An 18,317-nucleotide genomic window follows, 5' to 3' on the forward strand; every position below is an offset into this window, starting at 1 on the left:
ATTGGGGGCTTCCAAACCCCTAAAAAATTTGGTTAGCATTCCATTCATATCTACATACACTGAACAGAGTAATTTGGTTACGACCATCATACGTAAAAATTAGCACATCATGGGCAATTGCTTAAACCCTTACAGTCCAAGTCATTGTTTTTTTTCGTTTGAGCCATAACTTTTTTATTTTTCCGTCAATGTAGTGGTGTGAAGGCTTGTTTTTTTGGGGGAGGAGTTGTAGTTTCTATTGGCACCATTTAAAGTACCATATAATGTACTGGGAAACTGAAAAAAAATTATTTGTGGGTTGGAATATGAAAAAACTGATTCCTCCATTTCCTTTTGGGTTTAATTTTTGTCTTCACTCTCGCAGAGGCTCTCCCAGCGATCTACTGTGCATGACAGCTATCAGGCCGTCTTTGGATAGGCTACAATGGACATCTGTCAATGGGGTATGTCTTTTACCGTGCGGTAAAAATGGCAATTTTCTTTATTCTGCTGGTCAATACGATTACAGCGATACCAAATTTATATAGTTTTTTTAATGTTTCACTCCTTTTACAAAGAAATAAAAAATTTTGTTTTTTCCATATTCTGAAAGCCCCAACTTTTTTATTTTTTCATCGATTGAGGGCTTATTTTTTGCAGGACAAGCTGTGGTTTTTATTGGCACCATTTTTTTTCATACATACAAGTTTTTGATCGCTTTTTATAAAAAAGAAAATTCACCTCTTAGTTGAACAAAAGACAGAGATTCTGAGTTTTATAACTTTTGAGTGCTCTTTATTTTGTCACTGTGAGTATATGGAATAAAGTACCAAAATATTTTATCCAACGCTGCAGTCTATGTTTGTCTGCCTTTATCCTTTTCACAACCACCTTATGTGAAGGCTGGGAGACTGTACAGTAGAAACACCAAGTGCGTTCTGATACTTCATCTACCACATCTAACCTCCTTGATATTGGGGATGGTGAGGAACTTTTCCTGGACAGTGTGTTGAATTTTTATCAGTGTATAGCCCCATTGCATATAATCTTTATATATGTATTTGTGAGTGGACTTCTGGACTTTATTCAATGTAATTGGGTGCTCCATTGAATACAGATTAGTGCAAACCATATGTCAGTACATCATACATCACCCCTTGTATCTCTGTAACAATCCATCAGTAATTGTTAGCCATAACATTTATTAGCTTAGGCATTTACATTCAATCTAATAGACAGAAAAAGGCTGCTTTAACCCCTCCCCGCTCCTTGACGTACTATTCCGTCATTAGGATGTTTTCCAGTCACCACTAAAGGTTTGCCTTCAGGTACCAAAACAGATGAACCCCCCCCTTCCTCCAGGACACTATTTTAAAAACTACACACCTCAAGAATTTATGTAGTGAACATTTTGACCAAACAGGTGTTCTATGGACTTTATTAGAAGCGGGCCGTGAAAATAGAAACTTATATTTTTTCCAATAATACATAGATTTAGCTCAACATTTTTCATTTTCACAAGGAATATAGGAGAAAAAGCACCCCACAACTTGTTATTCAATTTCTTTGGAGTACAGCAGTAACCCATAGGTGGTCATAAACGGCTGTTTGGGCACACATCGGGGCTCAAAAGGGAATGCGCGCCATTTGGCTTTTATAGGGCAGATTTAGCTGAATTGGTGTTCGGGCACGATGTCGCATTGCCCTTAGGTACTAGTGCAGTGGAATCCCATGAGAAGTGACCCCATTTTGGAAATGACACCCCTCAAGACATTTTGTTAGGAATGTAGTGAGCATTTTGACCTCAAAGGTGTTTTACTGAAATTGAATGATGCAAATCGAAAATTGCTATTTTTACACTGCTATGCCCAACATGTTGTGCCCAGCTTATACCACTGGATAAGCACACACCATAAATTGTTAAGCGGTTTCTCCTATGTATGAAAATTCCATATATGTGGACATGAAATGCTGTTTAGGGACATTCCAGAGCTCAGAATGGAGGAACTGCCATTTGGCTTTTGGAGCATGGATCTTGCATGGTAGTAGTTCTGTTTGGGCAGAGGCATAGCTAGGTTCTCCCCCGGGGTAAAGATTCCGTTTGGCACCCCCAATTTCTTTCACGACATCCCCTTCACCCTCGCCAAATTTACTTTCTCTACCAATCAATGAGGTGTAATTTTTTTTTCACTTTTTTTTTCTGTTACACGAGCATAAAACCATTTATAAATTTTACAAGCAATATATTTATATAAGGTAGTTTACATAACAATAGATGAAAATAAAATAAATGAAAGAGGTCAGTGTGCTTGACTAAAACAGACTATATTGTGACATAATGAACAACCCCTTCTTGTAGACAGTGCCACAAATCCCCCCCTCAGCAGCCTATGAGACGGGATCCTTGCAGGTGACGCTACCTGGAATGAGGGGGCCCGTGCCGCTGGCACATTATGGGCTGGGTGGCATGGGACCCCTCATGCCATGGGCATCTAGTTAGCGGTGCCTTCCCCCTTCCTTCTCTCCTAGTTGCGCCCGGGCACATGTCCCGCCTGCCCCCTCGTAGCTACGCCCCTGGTTTAGGGTTTTACTGGTATTTCCATTTATAATGTGGGGCCATCTATAAGCTGTGCGGAGTACATTAGGGCATAATGATGGGGGATAATAATGGGGTAAATGTATAATACAAATAATCCATAGATATTTGGTAATTCTTTATGCACAGGCCGGTGTCTGCACCTTTTTTGGGACCTTACCTTATTTGCAGTTTGTTTTACAACAGGTCCTTGCAGCGTTGGACTGGCCCACCGGAGGTTTGGAGGATCCTCCAGTGGGTCCAGGTGCCGAGCTGCTTTTGTCATGGTTCAGCTACAACTGCGAAGGGGCGAAATTTCCTCAACCTGTTGCTGGAGAAGTTTGTGGAAGACCCGACTAGCGGTGAAGCTCTGTTGGATCTGGTCATTTCTAATAATGCAGAGCTTGTTGGGAATGTCAATGTTCGTGAAAACCTCGGTAACAGTGATCACAATATAGTTACATTTTAACTATACTGTAAAAAACAAACACAGGCTGGGAGGGCAAAAACACTTAATTTTAAGAAGGCCAATTTCCCCAGGATGAGGGCTGCAATTCAGGATATAGACTGGGGAGAACTAATGTCAAATAATGGGACAAATAATAAATGGGAGATTTTCAAATCTACTTATTATAGTGTAAAATGTATTTCTATATGTAACAATTATAAACAACTAAAATTAAACCCCACATGGCTTACACCTAATGTAAAAAGGGCAATACATGACAAAAAAAAGGCCCTTTGAAAAATATAATTCTGAGGGTACATCTGCAGCCTTTATAAATTACAAAAACCTTAGTAAAATCTGTAAAAAAATAAATAAATAAAAAAGTCATCAGCAAAAATACAAAATAAAAGGCAGGTGGCCAAAGACAGCAATACAACTACCCAAAAATTCTTCAAGTATATAAATGCAAAAAAAGTCAACGTCTGAACATGTAGCACCTCTAAATAGTAGTAATGGGGAGTTAGTCAAGAGAAGGCAGAGTTACTAAATAGGTCCTTTAGCTCTGTATATACAACAAAAGAAAGAGCATCTGATGTAGCTGGTGCCAGTGCTGTTAATATATCAGTTGATGTACTGAATTGGCTGAATGTAGATATGATCCAAGCCAAGTTAAATCAAATAAATATGCACAAGGCTCCGGGACCAGATGGGTTACACCCTAGAGTTCTTAAAGAGCTTATTTCAGTTATTTCTGTCCCCCTTTTCATAATATTCAGAGATTCTCTAGTGACTGGTATAGTGCCTATTTTAAAAAAGAAAGTATAGCTTGTAATGAGATTGAAAATTGTCTCAAGGACCGTATCCAGAGAGTTGTGGTCAGTGATTCCTACTCTCAATGGTCCATGGTTATAAGTGGTGTAGTAACAAGAGCGAAGAAAAACACCTGGAAAAAAAGAATTGCCAGTTCAGTGGCAAGTATGTCGTGCCCAGCTTATGCCACTGTAGACACACACCCCAAAAATTTTTAAAATGGTTCTTCCGGGTATGGCGGTGCCATATATGTGGAAGTAAACTGCTGTTTGGGCACGCTGTAGAGCTCAGATGGGTTTGAGCGCCATTTGGCTTTTGAAGCGTAGATTTTTCTTGGTAGTTTTGTTTGAGTATTACTGGTGTTTCCGTTTATAATGTGGGGGTACATGTAAGCTGGGCAGAGTACATCAGGGGCATAGTCAGGTGGTATAATAATGGGGTAAACAATAAAATAATCCATAGATGTGTGTTACGCTGTGAAGCAATCATTTCTGCACAGGCCGGTGTCACACTGATAAACGGTGTCTTTACTTATCCCCCATTTGGTCCACACTCCGCACCTTTGCAGTTTGGGGAATTTTGCTAGGAAGTGTTGTCCTGGTATAATACGGGCGCCCTCGCTTCTAGCAGATATGTTTGGGCCCTGCCCTTCCTGCTTCCCTAATTTTAGGGCCCCGCCCTTCCTGCTTCCCTAATTTTAGGGCCCCGATAAATCGCCTCTTGAAACAGACAAAATGTTCCCCTCTGATGTGCACAACTGCATATTTTTTATTTCCTGACTTATTGGAGACTTAACTAATTTTATTTTTTCATAGACGTAGTGGTATGAGGGCTGTTTTTTTTGTGGGACGAGCTGTAGTTATTATTGGTACCATTTTGGGGTACATGCAACTTTTTGATCACTTTTTATCCTATTTTTTGAGAGGCAAGGTGACCAAAAAACAGCAATTCTGGCATAGTTTTTTTAGGGTTTTTTTTTTATACAGCGTTCACCATGAGTTATAAATGACATGTTATCTTTATTCTGCGGGTCAGTACGATTCCGGCGATACCTAATTTATGGCACTTTTTTATGTTTTACAACTTTTTTATGTCGCCAAGTTGTGAGAACTATAACTTTTTAATTTTTTCGTCGACGGAGCTGTATGAGGGCTTGTTTTTTGCGAGACGAGCTATAGTTTTTATAAGCACCATTTTTGGATACATGCGACTTTTTGATCACTTTTTATTTTAATTTTTGGAGGGCAAAGTGACCAAAAAACTGAAATTCTGGCATTATTTTATACGGTTTTATTTATACGCCGTTCACTGCGTGGAATAAATAACATAATATTTGTATAGTTTAGGCCGTTACGGTCGCGGCGATACCAAATATGTATGGTTTATTTATTTTTTCAATAATAAAGGACTTGATAAGGGAAAAAGGGCGATTGTGTTTTATTTTATTACTTAAAACTTTTATTATATTTTTTACAACTTTCTTTCACATTTTTTTTCACTTTTTTTTACACTTTACTTTAGTCTCACTAGGGGACATGGAGGTCCAACTGTCAGTGCAATGTATTAGATCTGTCAGTCATTCACTGACAGCAAGCCGATTAGGCTTTGCCTTCGGGTGGGGCCTAATCGGCTTCCGTAATGGCAAACAAGAGGCCATTGTTAGGTCTCCTGGTGTCATAATAGCAGTCGGCAGTCGTGAGATTGCAAGGCACAGCTGGCGATCTGCTAGCAACCACAAAAATGCAGCAATCACATCCGATCGCTGCATCTGAGGGGTTAATGGCAGGAATCGGAGCTAGCTCCGGTTCCTGCCGTTACAAGTGGATGTCAGCTGTAACATACAGTTGATATCCACCGCTGATGACGCCGGCTCATCTGCTGAGTCGGCGCAATTTTGCCGGCGGCTACGGAAGCCTTTTAGGCCCCGCCTCTGGGCGGGGGCTGGAAGTTTTCCGTGCTAAGCACACCGGCAGGCCAGTATTAGGCCTCCGGTTGCCATTGCAGCCATCGACACCCTGGCGATTTCATTGCTGGGGTGTCGATGAGCTGCAAACACCTTAAATGTAGAGATCGCTTTTGACGGCTGCATTTAAAGGGTTAATGGCGGGGATCGAAGCTAACTTTGGTCCCCGCCGTTACAGCAGGATGTCAGCTGTCAGATACAGCTGACATCCGGGGATGATGGCACCGACTCAGCTTCTGAGGTGGTGCCAAACATTTGGCGTAAGTATACAACATTTTGCGGGAAGCACTTTCTTTCAATGTCGTACACTTACCACAAATGTCGGGAAGGGGTTAATCAATAAATCCTATGTCCCTCAAAATGGGACGATTTAAAACTTGTCCTACAAAAATACAAGCCCTAATAAAGCTAGGTCAACGGTCAAAAGGGTTTTTATTGTGCAAAAGTAGTAAAGCATTAAAAAAAGATATACATTTGGTAATGCCATAATCGTAACGATCCCCAGAATAAAGTTAAAATGACATTTATATCGCACAGTGAACGGCATAAAATAAAGTGCAAAAACAACTATGGCAGACATCCAGTTCATTTTTTATTTCCTACCCAAATTTTTATTTTTGTTAAAGTTATTCAATATACATTATCTGTACCCCAAAATGTTGCTATTAAAAATACAACTTGTGCCATAAAGAACAAGCCCTCTGTCACGGCGCGGGGTGTGGACCCACTGGGCCGTACCGTGTAGCGTGATAGCAGCTGGCTAAACAGGTATAATGCAATGTCTCTATGACATATCAAAAGTTTGATGAAAGGGCAGTCACTCTTTAATGGAACTTGCAGAAATCCATACACCTGCTGCAGAATCAACTACGTTCAGATGAATGAAACTGATTTTCAGTGTGCCGCGTGTAAATTCACCCCTTCTCTAACCAGCTTTAACAGGTTGTTGTTTTTTATGCAGTTTTCACTCTTTGATTGACTGTAGGATTAAACAAAACGTAGTGGATTTATGAAAAAAAATTACGCAATGAATGAAATATTAAAGTCAAATAATTTTTATTGATTTTATCAAAGGCTGAAGAGTTGTATGGAATTAGCCTTCTTCTGCAGATGGTCCTTACTTAGTTGGAAGGTCAGATCGTATAAGTCCACCCACCTTGGTACAGATCTGGTTATTTTATAATTTTATGGAAGGCTGAGATGGTGTTTGGAATTAGCCTTCTTCTGCAGATGGTCCTTACTCAGTTGGAAGGTCAGATAGTATAAGTCCACCCACCTTGGTACAGATCTGGTTATTTTATAATTTTATGGAAGGCTGAGATGGTGTTTGGAATTAGCCTTCTTCTGCAGATGGTCCTTACTTAGTTGGAAGGTCAGATAGTATAAGTCCACCCACCTTGGTACAGATCTGGTTATTTTATAATTTTATGGAATTCTGAGATGGTGTTTGGAATAAGCCTTCTTCTGCAGATGGTCCTTGCATGCTTGGAAGGTCAGATAGTATAAGTCCTCCCACCTTGGTACAGATCTGGTTATTTTATAATTTTATGGAAGGCTGAGATGGTGTTTGGAATAAGCCTTCTTCTGCAGATGGGCCTTGCATGCTTGGAAGGTAAGATGATATCATTCCTTCCTCTTTGGTACATCTCTAGCTGTTTTGATGATAATGTTATGGAAGGCTGAAGAGATGTTTGAATAAAGCCTTCTTCTGCAGATGGTCCTTGCATGTTTGGAAGGTCTGATGGAGCTAGTCCTTCCTCCTTAGTACAGTGGTAGACTTGCTGTACTTACTCCAGGGCGCTACATGGTTCTCGAGGAACGGCGGCAGCTAACAAGCGCACAGCCTCCTCCAATGGTACGAGCAGCCCTGGACAATCCACGCCGGCACGATGATAATATCCGGCGTATAATAGAACCTTTGAAAAAAATTGAAAATAAAGTAAGTTATGGACATAATATAAAAAAGCAGCATCGTAGGAATATCAGGTGTACAGAACAGAATGGCCACTGTCTATTTCCTTATCTTGCACCTGCATTTCGTAGTTGGGACTGCTATTAGGAATATTTAATGATTATATTATATATTGTGAATTATTATTAGTGAATATCATTAAGGGTATGTTCCAACATGGCATATTTGCTGCGGACATTCCCTGCAGCAAATTCGCAGTGGAAATATGCCTTTCATCTTCATCTGCCTATGTCTGGCCATATTTAGGGCTGAGCTGCCTTTCTAGCAAGCAAATGTGCTCAAAATGGTGGTTTTTCCACTTCCTCCTTTAAATGATATAATTCCCAGTTCTTGGATCGCAATCCACACTGAAAATCTGCATCAAATCCACAACACATATAACACATGGAATTCATTGCAGATTTTTTTCTCCATTGAAGTCAATGTAGAATTTCTACAATAAATCCGCAGTAAATCAATGAAACGAATAAGCATGCTGCGAAATTAAAAACCCGCTCCGCAGCCTCTTTTCCGCACTCATTTTTTTGGCACCGTGTGTACTATATATTTTAAATTCCTGTTTATTTCCGTGAAATTACACTCTGCTGTGGATTCCGGCTGCGGAGTGTACACAGTGGAAATTCGCAGCAAATCCACCGTCAAGAATATCACCTAAAGATCATGTCCTCTATTGCTGGCCTCTTACCTCTCGTTCTCCGTTCTCCTTGCTCTCTGTCATTTTTTTGTCCAGTCCGGGTAAATGTCAGTCCTTGTTTCTTCTGAGCTAGAGTAGCTTGTTATAAAATAAATAACAAAAATGGCTGTAAATATAATGCAGAAGAGCAATAAAGGGCAATATACAGAATGATCTCTATAATCCAGCAACTAGGCCTCAGCGACAAATAGATGACACATTATTACATCCCAGGCACTGCTAAATATGGATCATTCTGATTTAACAATATAGTTTATCTAAGTTCTTCTATCTTAAAGGTGTATTACATCATAAGAAACGGTGGCGTTGTACTAGGAAATGTGATCACTTCATGGACAGAGGGGGTCCAACTCTCAGAAACCCCCACCGATTATCTAAACGACGAGGCAGAAGCCCCTGTACATACCTGGCACTGTGGAGCTGGATGGTAAGTCGCTACTATCATTGTGCCTCTGCTTCTCATCATCAGCTTCAGAAGAAAATAATTGTCTCTGCCTGTTTAATAAAACATAAAATTCTGGTAAAAATGACCTCAAACCAAGATCACTGTATAATAAATATATAAGAAGGAAGTTGTAATATAAAGATGTCGTGTTCTGCCAGTATAGAATATTACTGTATAAAGCAATATGCACATTGCACACATTATATCCACAATACTAATGTTATATTCTCCATCCTACACATTATAATGGGAGGATATGAGGATAATAGTACATTATACAGCTCCGTCCAGCTACATTCTGCTCTCAGATTCCCTGTATATCAATTGTCTATTCCTCTCTGCCAGATATACTGCACCCCAATACTTATATCACTGATTAGTATCTTTAGGGGTATATATTGTTTGTTTAATGGTAGCAATATAGTTATATTGATTACAAGCTACAACCTGCCTGTGTGAAATACCCCACGCAGTTTGTAAAAAAATGTCTTCACTTAGGTTCAAGTGTTCATCACTTATATTCAAGTGTTAATACGCTTTCTTTGCCACTTTGGTCTCAGTGACTTGCTGGAAAGTTTTCTTGGGTGAGCTCAAAAATTGTGTCGGGCGGACTAGGTGTTGATTGTTTATACTTGGTTTTGATTTTTCTATTTTTGTTATTTAATATTCATTTTTTATTTTGATTTTTCAATTTTTTGTTGATATTTAATTCCAAATGGTGTAAAGTACGTCCGAGTATTGAGTTCAAATACCCTCAGGGGTATCTCCCCGTTCATGTGATAATTCAGCCTGATAGATGCTGTTATAATATGCACTCTGCCTGTTGCATCTATGTTATAGTGCTAAATCTAGATAGCTGCACTCTGTGAGGATTTCAGCTAGTGTCTATCAGCTAGTGCAGCTGCCAGTTACTCTGCCCTTATAAGGACTGCTTCCTGTGTTCCAGTCGGTCACTGAATACACTGTTATGTTCAGACTGAATTGCTGCGATACATTAAGACTGGATCGATATAAAGTCTAAGGATATAAGCCTGTACTTTTCGGCTGGTGCAGCTATCAGCTGTAGAGCCCTTATAAGGACTACTTCCTGTGTTCCAGTGAGTCACTGAATTCACTGTTATGCTGAAACTGAATAGCTACGTGAACTATGGATATAAGCCTGTACTATTCGGCTGGTGCAGCTATCAGCTGTTGAGCCCTTATAAGGACTGCTTCCTGTGTTCCAGTGGGTCACTGAATTCACTGTTATGTTAGGACTGAGTAGCTACGTTACCTATGGATATAAGCCTGTACTAGCCGCAAAAGCTAAGCGACGTCAGGCATCACTGTATGTCTATTCATGCCATTGTAGGCTAATTATCAGAACAAACAAATATTAACAGCAGGCCCCTGATGAGTTGCGGCAGACACCTTTATGAGCAATGAAACGCGTAGGGCAAGTTCAGTGACAGGCTGGAAAGAGGAAGCAGCCCTTATAAGGGCTCAACAGCTGATAGCTGCACCAGTCGATTAGTACAGGCTTATATCCATAGGTAACGTAGCTACTCAGTCCTAACATAACAGTGAATTCAGTGACCCACTGGAACACAGGAAGCAGTCCTTATAAGGGCTCAACAGCTGATAGCTGCACCAGCCGAATAGTACAGGCTTATATCCATAGTTCACGTAGCTATTCAGTTTCAGCATAACAGTGAATTCAGTGACTCACTGGAACACAGGAAGTAGTCCTTATAAGGGCTCTACAGCTGATAGCTGCACCAGCCGAAAAGTACAGGCTTATATCCTTAGACTTTATATCGATCCAGTCTTAATGTATCGCAGCAATTCAGTCTGAACATAACAGTGTATTCAGTGACCGACTGGAACACAGGAAGCAGTCCTTATAAGGGCAGAGTAACTGGCAGCTGCACTAGCTGATAGACACTAGCTGAAATCCTCACAGAGTGCAGCTATCTAGATTTAGCACTATAACATAGATGCAACAGGCAGAGTGCATATTATAACAGCATCTATCAGGCTGAATTATCACATGAACGGGGAGATACCCCTGAGGGTATTTGAACTCAATACTCGGACGTACTTTACACCATTTGGAATTAAATATCAACAAAAAATTGAAAAATCAAAATAAAAAATGAATATTAAATAACAAAAATAGAAAAATCAAAACCAAGTATAAACAATCAACACCTAGTCCGCCCGACACAATTTTTGAGCTCACCCAAGAAAACTTTCCAGCAAGTCACTGAGACCAAAGTGGCAAAGAAAGCGTATTAACACTTGAATATAAGTGATGAACACTTGAACCTAAGTGAAGACATTTTTTTACAAACTGCGTGGGGTATTTCACACAGGCAGGTTGTAGCTTGTAATCAATATAACTATATTGCTACCATTAAACAAACAATATATACCCCTAAAGATACTAATCAGTGATATCTAGATTTTTACTAGGGAAAACAAACTTGACAATTTACTCGGTGAACCCCAATACTTATATTACCAAGAACCATTCTTCCCCTGAATACACAGTAATAACCCCATATTCTACTCACATGTCTGAGTCACTGACGGGAGAATCCTCTGGAGGTAACTTGGGATCCTCCATGTTATTGTCAGTCATCCTGGTTGTGTGGGTACACAGCTAAAAACATATAGATAGTTATAATATACAGTCAGGAACTGCAGCACATATGTCCTCGTGTCTATCATTATCAAAATCACTTCTTTTATTTTCCTTTTCTTATCTTGAACGACACCTGCCATGATTTCATTCATTTAGATATCCCAGGATACATTGTTATACATTGTCTAAGGTTCATAACATTATATGTATATAATACATATCGATAAGGGACCAACCAGCATGTGGTACTAAATTTCCCTGCAACAGACGCAACAATGAAAATGTATAAACAGCCAGAACTTCCCCCGACGACTAAAGTGATCGAGCGAGTGGATAAAGTTTTGCATGATGACCTTATATATATATATATATATATATTTATTTTATATTTTATGGGCCATTATGCAATAAATAGTTAACTGGATATTTTACGGATTTATAGACTTACTTTAGAAAACCTTTTCGTAGATGATGTGAAAGGTGCGAATACTGTGTACCCAATATCCTCGCTTGTGTCTTCCTCTTCATCTGATGCCATGAGATGATGTTTCTCAGAGTGAGCTAAAAGTCATAAATATTCCAACGTTAGCGGAGATTTTATATATTACACATCACAGACACAGTTATCATTTCTGACTGGGGGTGACAACTCCTGAGTAAGTTTGGTCAGCATTTCATAAATGTATTCCTCATCCATAAACTTGATGATAATGATGTTCTCCACTGGGTTTCCTATGAATTTCAACCATTGTCTTCATGTTGTAATGATGTTCTCCAAGGTGACAACAGATCCCAGCATTTATCTTCACCTCCACACAACAACATGGTCTAGGTAACTTACGTTCAAAATTACTGGTGTCCTCAGCCGACACAAGTTCAGGAATATATTCAGGTTGTTGACTCAGAATGCAATCAAAATTAATGTCACTCATGAATGGGTGAATTTTGACCTCATGTGCTCCTCCTGGAAAAACAAGGGAAAAGATTGATTGGATTAATATATATCCACCATTGAGCTGTTAACTGAAGGTGTAACAGTGCAGGGTACTATTCTGCTGTCTACAGGAAGAACCGTTATACAGCATTATATTTAGCGGATGAACCGGTAAGGGACAACATATGAAGTCGTGTTTCTCATAGACATGAAGTTTACGTCTTGTGACAGGTGTCCTAGGTGTTATACGTCTATATTAGTACTATTTATATACTTTACCTGTCCCAAGTCTACGTGCAGGATTTTTCCTGAGCAGCTCAGTGATGAGATCTTGAGCATCAGGCGGAGGAGCTTTATTGTCAAAATTCCAAGTGACGTCATCTGTCACACAGAAAAACAAATGTTACCAACAAGTAATGGAAGTGGGAAATATCAATAATTCTTAACAATATATAGAAGGTTACATCCAAAAACACTCCCTCTAAAGATCTGATCGAAATGTATCACTTGGACTATTTCTCATAGATGCTGATCCAGCAGGAAGCTCGGACCATAATGTATTAGATTAATATATTTAGATCACACGACAGATAACATGCAGGATATATCATCCTAATGTATCTTCTACTTACCCTTGATCACAGCATTGAACACCTTCTTTGTGGTACTGCCAAAGAATGGAACAGATCCTAGCAGGAATTCATGTAGAATAATTCCCATAGCCCACCAGTCAATGGGCCTCCCATAGCCTTCCATCAGAAGCATTTCTGGAGCGATGTATTCAAGGGTGCCACAGACCTGGAAAACAATGGATGAAAGAGAAGGGGGTCAAATTAAAATATTACTTATTAGAAATACCTGCCGAATTTATTTATACTTCTGCTGCTTTATAACAGACTCTATGGACTCGACTTTCACCCCAATTATAACATCATATAACATTAGCTTTTGGTTATATGGACGTAACTCTCTTAAGGCTTAGAACCCCTATAACCTGAAGATTTAGGAACCCTGATATATATTGCACCAAAGTTATAGCTAGACGTTCCTTCACCCAAGGAAAAGATTCAGTTTACTGCCGTAGCCCCATGTCTTAATACTCTAGATATGGCAGGGCGGCTTTTTGGTACCCAACACCTGGAGCATATGTCCCACCAGCCCCGCTATCTAAGTTGCGCCCCTTCATTGTACCACACTAATATGTATGAAGGAAATAAATCTATAGATATATCAGTAAAGCAAACCTCATTATCAAGGAACTCTTTGGTGATGTCCTCCATTTGAGCCTTGTAGTTGTTGGTTGTCAGTCTCATGATGCCGAGTTTTGATAGTCCAAAGTCGGTGACTTTTATGTGACCTGATGGTGTTATCAGCAAGCTGTCAATAAGAGAGAGAGTTGTATCTCCAAGTGATAATCCATAGACCGGCTGTTACCAAACTTTTACTTTCTTCCCTCTCGTAGAACAGAAACTTTTCACCTCCAGTTTATATGAAGACGATCACATCATAAGACATTTCTATTCATCAGAACTGTGTGACATAAGGTGTAATTGTCACCAGTATGGCCAGCTTTAGGTCTCGTCCACACTAGCGGACTTTGTTTTTTAGTATGTCTTTTAATGACTGTAAACTGAAGAACATTGGCAGCTATTTGTCCCATATAAATGAATGGATCAGTCATGATTAGATGTTACAACTATATAATAAGTTACAAAATAATGCTAGTGTGTACACGTCCTTAGACTAAGGCTACAGTACGACTCTAGTCTTACACTATTAGTTGCAATGTTTTATAACCCTCGTGACTTGTCTCTTGCTATATACACAGCAGTGAATGAGGGATCTAGTATGTTACTGTCACTTACTTGTCAGGCTTCAGGTCTCTGTGCACCACACCGTAGCTATGCAGGTGTTCCAGAGCAAGAACCATCTCTGCAAAATACAGACGGGCCAAGTTCACAGAAATAGGACCCCCATATTTTATTAGGGTCCCGCAGTCTCCTCCTAAAGCAGAAAGGAAAAAGATGACAGGTGAATGATTTATACCAAGAAGTTGGACCACAAATGCTGCATAATGATCATCAAGCCAAGACTATGGAAAGACTAATAAAGGTCACTGGCGATTAGACAACCATTAGAAGTGATGTATAAAGAGAGGAAAGCTTTATAGCTTAAGCCTATTAAGACATAGGGATGTCATAGAGGGGGTCCCCCTCTTAGGATCTCCCCTACTAGCCAGAACCACTGGAAATAGTGCACTGTCTTTGGCGGACTCAGTGGATCTATGTATATGGTGGCTGCTCATTCACTTGAACAGGTGACATATAATACGACATTTCCTGCAGGGGAAATCTACAAGCACCTGCAACTTTCCCATCCATAACAGCTGATCACTGGGGGTGCAGCCAGATCCCCAGCAGTTGGCTACATGCCAGCGATCCAGAATTTATTGAAGGGATTTAACCTTCTGGACAACCCCTTCTAGACAGTCATTGCTATAGTCCATAGCTGGAATTAGAGACATGACCAATGTGGACATATCTGAACAAGTTTCCCCTTTTAATGTTTCCTCCATATATCCATATTAATAATGACATGTCTTACCTCCTATATACTCCATGATCATACACAGGTGACGCTGACTGGAAAAGGAGCAGACCATGTTGACTATAAATGGACTCTCTATGAACATTAAGATGTCTCTTTCAAGAAAGGCCTGTTGAAATTTGGCTGCCATGAACAGGTTCTGCTTCTCGATCTTTTTCATAGCAAATGCACGGCGGGTGTCTTTATGATGGACTAAGTGGACAGTCCTGGAGAGAAAAAAGAAGCTTTATTATCAATCCTCATTCTCATCTGCAATACTTCTGTTTGGAATAGTCAGAAACAGAAGTCTTGACGCCAATGTGAACAGAGCCTAAGACTCATATTATTCCAACATAAAGCTCACCCATAAGTTCCACTGCTGATCAGTGTGGATGTCTCAAAGTGGCTCTTACAAGGCTTTCTGCCCACGTCCAGTGATCTGATCAAGTTCTAAAAAAGGAACAAGAAATGAAATATAAACATAAAAGCTCCAGACGCCACCAACGTGTCCCTTCTATAATATGTCCCAATAAACACTGTCGTATATGGAGAGGACGTGATATATGCACGACTCTATACAGACATGATCTGCCTGATATATTATATCCACCATTCAGCCAGAGCGCCAAAGATTAGAGACCACCGCCATAACCTAATGGTAAATAGACGCCCGCCTCTATGATACTTACACTGGCAGATTCATCAATCTCAGGTGGTTCAGATTTTCCTTGATCATTGTTTGCCAGCACAGATGTTTCTAAAATAATGATAATATAATGAATATACATGACGTAGCTGGTCATAAATACAGAATAATAATACAATGAATATTAATAACAAGTAGAAGGCTGGAAAGAAGGCCACAAAATACAATAGCCTGGAAATGACAAGTATTCTTCATGAAATATAACATTTAGACTCTGTCTCCATGGTTACATGGCATCGCCAGTTGCAAGAACATATGTGACCCCCTTACCTATAATCAGATCCTTGGGTAGTTCTTGGTGACTGGTATTTGGCTCAGTAGAATCAGTTGTTCCATTTTGTTCCTCTTTGGCTCGGCCTTCTGGTGTTTCCTGTAGAAGATTTAGAATTATTAGGTGTAAAAGTTCACAAACATTAAATACCTGTCAATTTGCCTGTATTCTGGTCGATAGAATATAATACAAATGTAATTTGCCAAAAGCAAATTCCTGACAAATCAAATAAATCGGCAAAACTGAATTAATATATCTCTAATTTTTGGGATATGAGGAGCTGCATTGTTCTACTATTGGAGTGCTCCCAGTTATGAATGAACCAATTATGAGAATTTCTATATATTTTAGGAGATTACAATTGTATAATATATACCAGTTATATACAAGTGTTTCATATATACATGAACTAGATGTACTATTATATCATATGACGTCATGTATATAGTGCTGGCTGATCCTAGGACATGTGATATAGAAGATGATAGATCCTTACCAGGCAGTCCAATGAGTGAGGTAGACGAGGAATTACACACAGGACTTTCTCGGCCAGTTCTTTGATGAAGGACAATTCTTCATGTTCTGATTTTTCTCCTGCCTATAAATAAAATACAAATAGAAGAAGGTGAAACACATCAGCGTTTTATCATTTACTATGTGAAGAGAAGCAGAAGATTTGGAGCTATGAGCAGACATAGATTTATACCAACATTTTCTGTATTTTTCACTTAGTTCACTTAATAAATTTGGTGTCAAATTTGCCTCCTTGAAGACCATGCCCACATTCTTGTTATTTTTTAATTTAGTGAGTCATAAGAAAAGTCGCAAATTTTACCTCTAACTTGTCGTAAGTCACCGTTTTACCCCGAAAACTGAAGTAAAATGCTTAGTAAATGTGTGAAAACTAGAGCTACAACCCTTCTGAAGATATGTTACAGAGTTGTGGTGGACATTGACTATAATAAATAAGTAGTACATTTGTAAGGGCCCATTCTAAGTTTTGTTTAGGGGCCCTATGATTTCTGTGTCCGCTCCTGTCTGGAGATATATAAAGGCGTCTCTATTCTAAGTTGTTTTTTATCCACTCCACTACATGTCACTTACATGCTCAGAAATATCTGCTTTATTTCCTCTACATTTTATTTTTGGGTTATATAAATTTGCTTTCTATGACATTTTGCTCTAATGACAATAAATACGTGTAAATTAATTTCTCTGACTCTATTATTCTCATGTATTGTTTACTTTACATTTCGTGCTGAGTCTCTGCTATTTACCTGTTGTAATAACGTCTCTATGTTCTGCTGTAGATCCTCGAGGTATGTTTCGGTTATTAGGCCTCGTTGGTGTTTAGCGAGGCAGTCTCGTGACAGCTCCACAACCAGCCGGTGAGTGAAGCTGAGCACGCCATCGGGTAGTGGAAGCATGGCGTCAGGGGAGTAGCTGGTAATAATCCCCTGTAGATGTGCTTCCATTTTAGTCTTGTCCAGTGGTAATCTGGCCATTTTCGGTAAAAGTAATCGCTGATAATCAGTAACGCGCTACCAGTGTATCCACAGCTGGCAACATTAACATACTGATAGAGAATGGAGGGCAGATGGAACTTTTCAAGACCAGTGATGTCATAATAGAGGATTATGATGTTTGATGACCAGTGATGTCAAGGAAGACCGTGATACAACCTCCAAGGAATATCTGTACTTAACCCTTTCTTGACTGAGGTATTTTTGGAACGGTTTTCCAGTTTTTTTTGCACATACTGATTTAAAGCCTATAACTTGTTCATTTTTCAGACTAGTAAAGATATTATTCAATTTTTTTGCTTTGGTACATAGGGTTATGATAAAAAAAATAGTTTTGTACCATGTGTGCCTTTTTTTTAAATAAATATATACCATGTGAAGCAAAATTTTGTGGTAATGTGAGTAAAATTTTTCTATCAAATCATAGATGTGCCTGAATCCACTGTGAAAGTTGAGTAGCCTCATGCCTGGCCAGTACCAACATGGGGGACTGCCTGGGAATACTAGGTGCCGTTTTTTTGGGGGAGGAGTTGTAGTTTCTATTGGCACCATTTAAAGTACCATATAATGTACTGGGAAACTGAAAAAAAATTCTTTGTGGGTTGGAATATGAAAAAACTGTGATTCCTCCATTTCCTTTTGGGTTTAATTTTTGTCTTCACTCTCGCAGAACCATGCCGGCTCACCCAGCGATCTACTGTGCATGACAGCTATCAGGCCGTCTTTGGATAGGCTACAATGGACATCTGTCAATGGGGTATGTCTTTTACCGTGCGGTAAAAATG

General features: G+C 39.5%; 1 protein-coding gene and 1 long non-coding RNA gene across 2 annotated transcripts; both read right to left on the bottom strand.

The window, feature by feature from the left end:
• Positions 1 to 6,857: 6,857 nt before the first annotated feature.
• On the bottom strand, positions 6,858 to 9,141 carry LOC142665860 (uncharacterized). Its single transcript, XR_012851587.1, has 3 exons — positions 8,848 to 9,141; positions 8,433 to 8,519; positions 6,858 to 7,691 (listed from the first exon to the last, which is right to left on the bottom strand). It is a non-coding gene; the product is annotated as an uncharacterized LOC142665860 (long non-coding RNA).
• Positions 9,142 to 11,437: 2,296 nt separating this feature from the next.
• LOC142665520 (microtubule-associated serine/threonine-protein kinase 4-like) lies at positions 11,438 to 17,576 on the bottom strand. Its single transcript, XM_075845231.1, has 13 exons — positions 17,287 to 17,576; positions 16,506 to 16,607; positions 16,009 to 16,108; positions 15,722 to 15,789; positions 15,397 to 15,482; positions 15,051 to 15,259; positions 14,312 to 14,450; positions 13,691 to 13,823; positions 13,079 to 13,244; positions 12,726 to 12,827; positions 12,354 to 12,476; positions 11,961 to 12,073; positions 11,438 to 11,530 (listed from the first exon to the last, which is right to left on the bottom strand). Exons 1-13 carry the CDS (start codon positions 17,512 to 17,514, stop codon positions 11,438 to 11,440), a joined length of 1,662 nt encoding a protein of 553 aa, XP_075701346.1. The 5' UTR covers positions 17,515 to 17,576.
• Between the last annotated feature and the right edge of the window lie 741 nt (positions 17,577 to 18,317).

This window comes from Rhinoderma darwinii, chromosome 13 (genome assembly GCF_050947455.1).
Source record: "Rhinoderma darwinii isolate aRhiDar2 chromosome 13, aRhiDar2.hap1, whole genome shotgun sequence".
In the NCBI taxonomy this organism is placed as follows: Eukaryota; Metazoa; Chordata; class Amphibia; order Anura; family Rhinodermatidae; genus Rhinoderma; species Rhinoderma darwinii.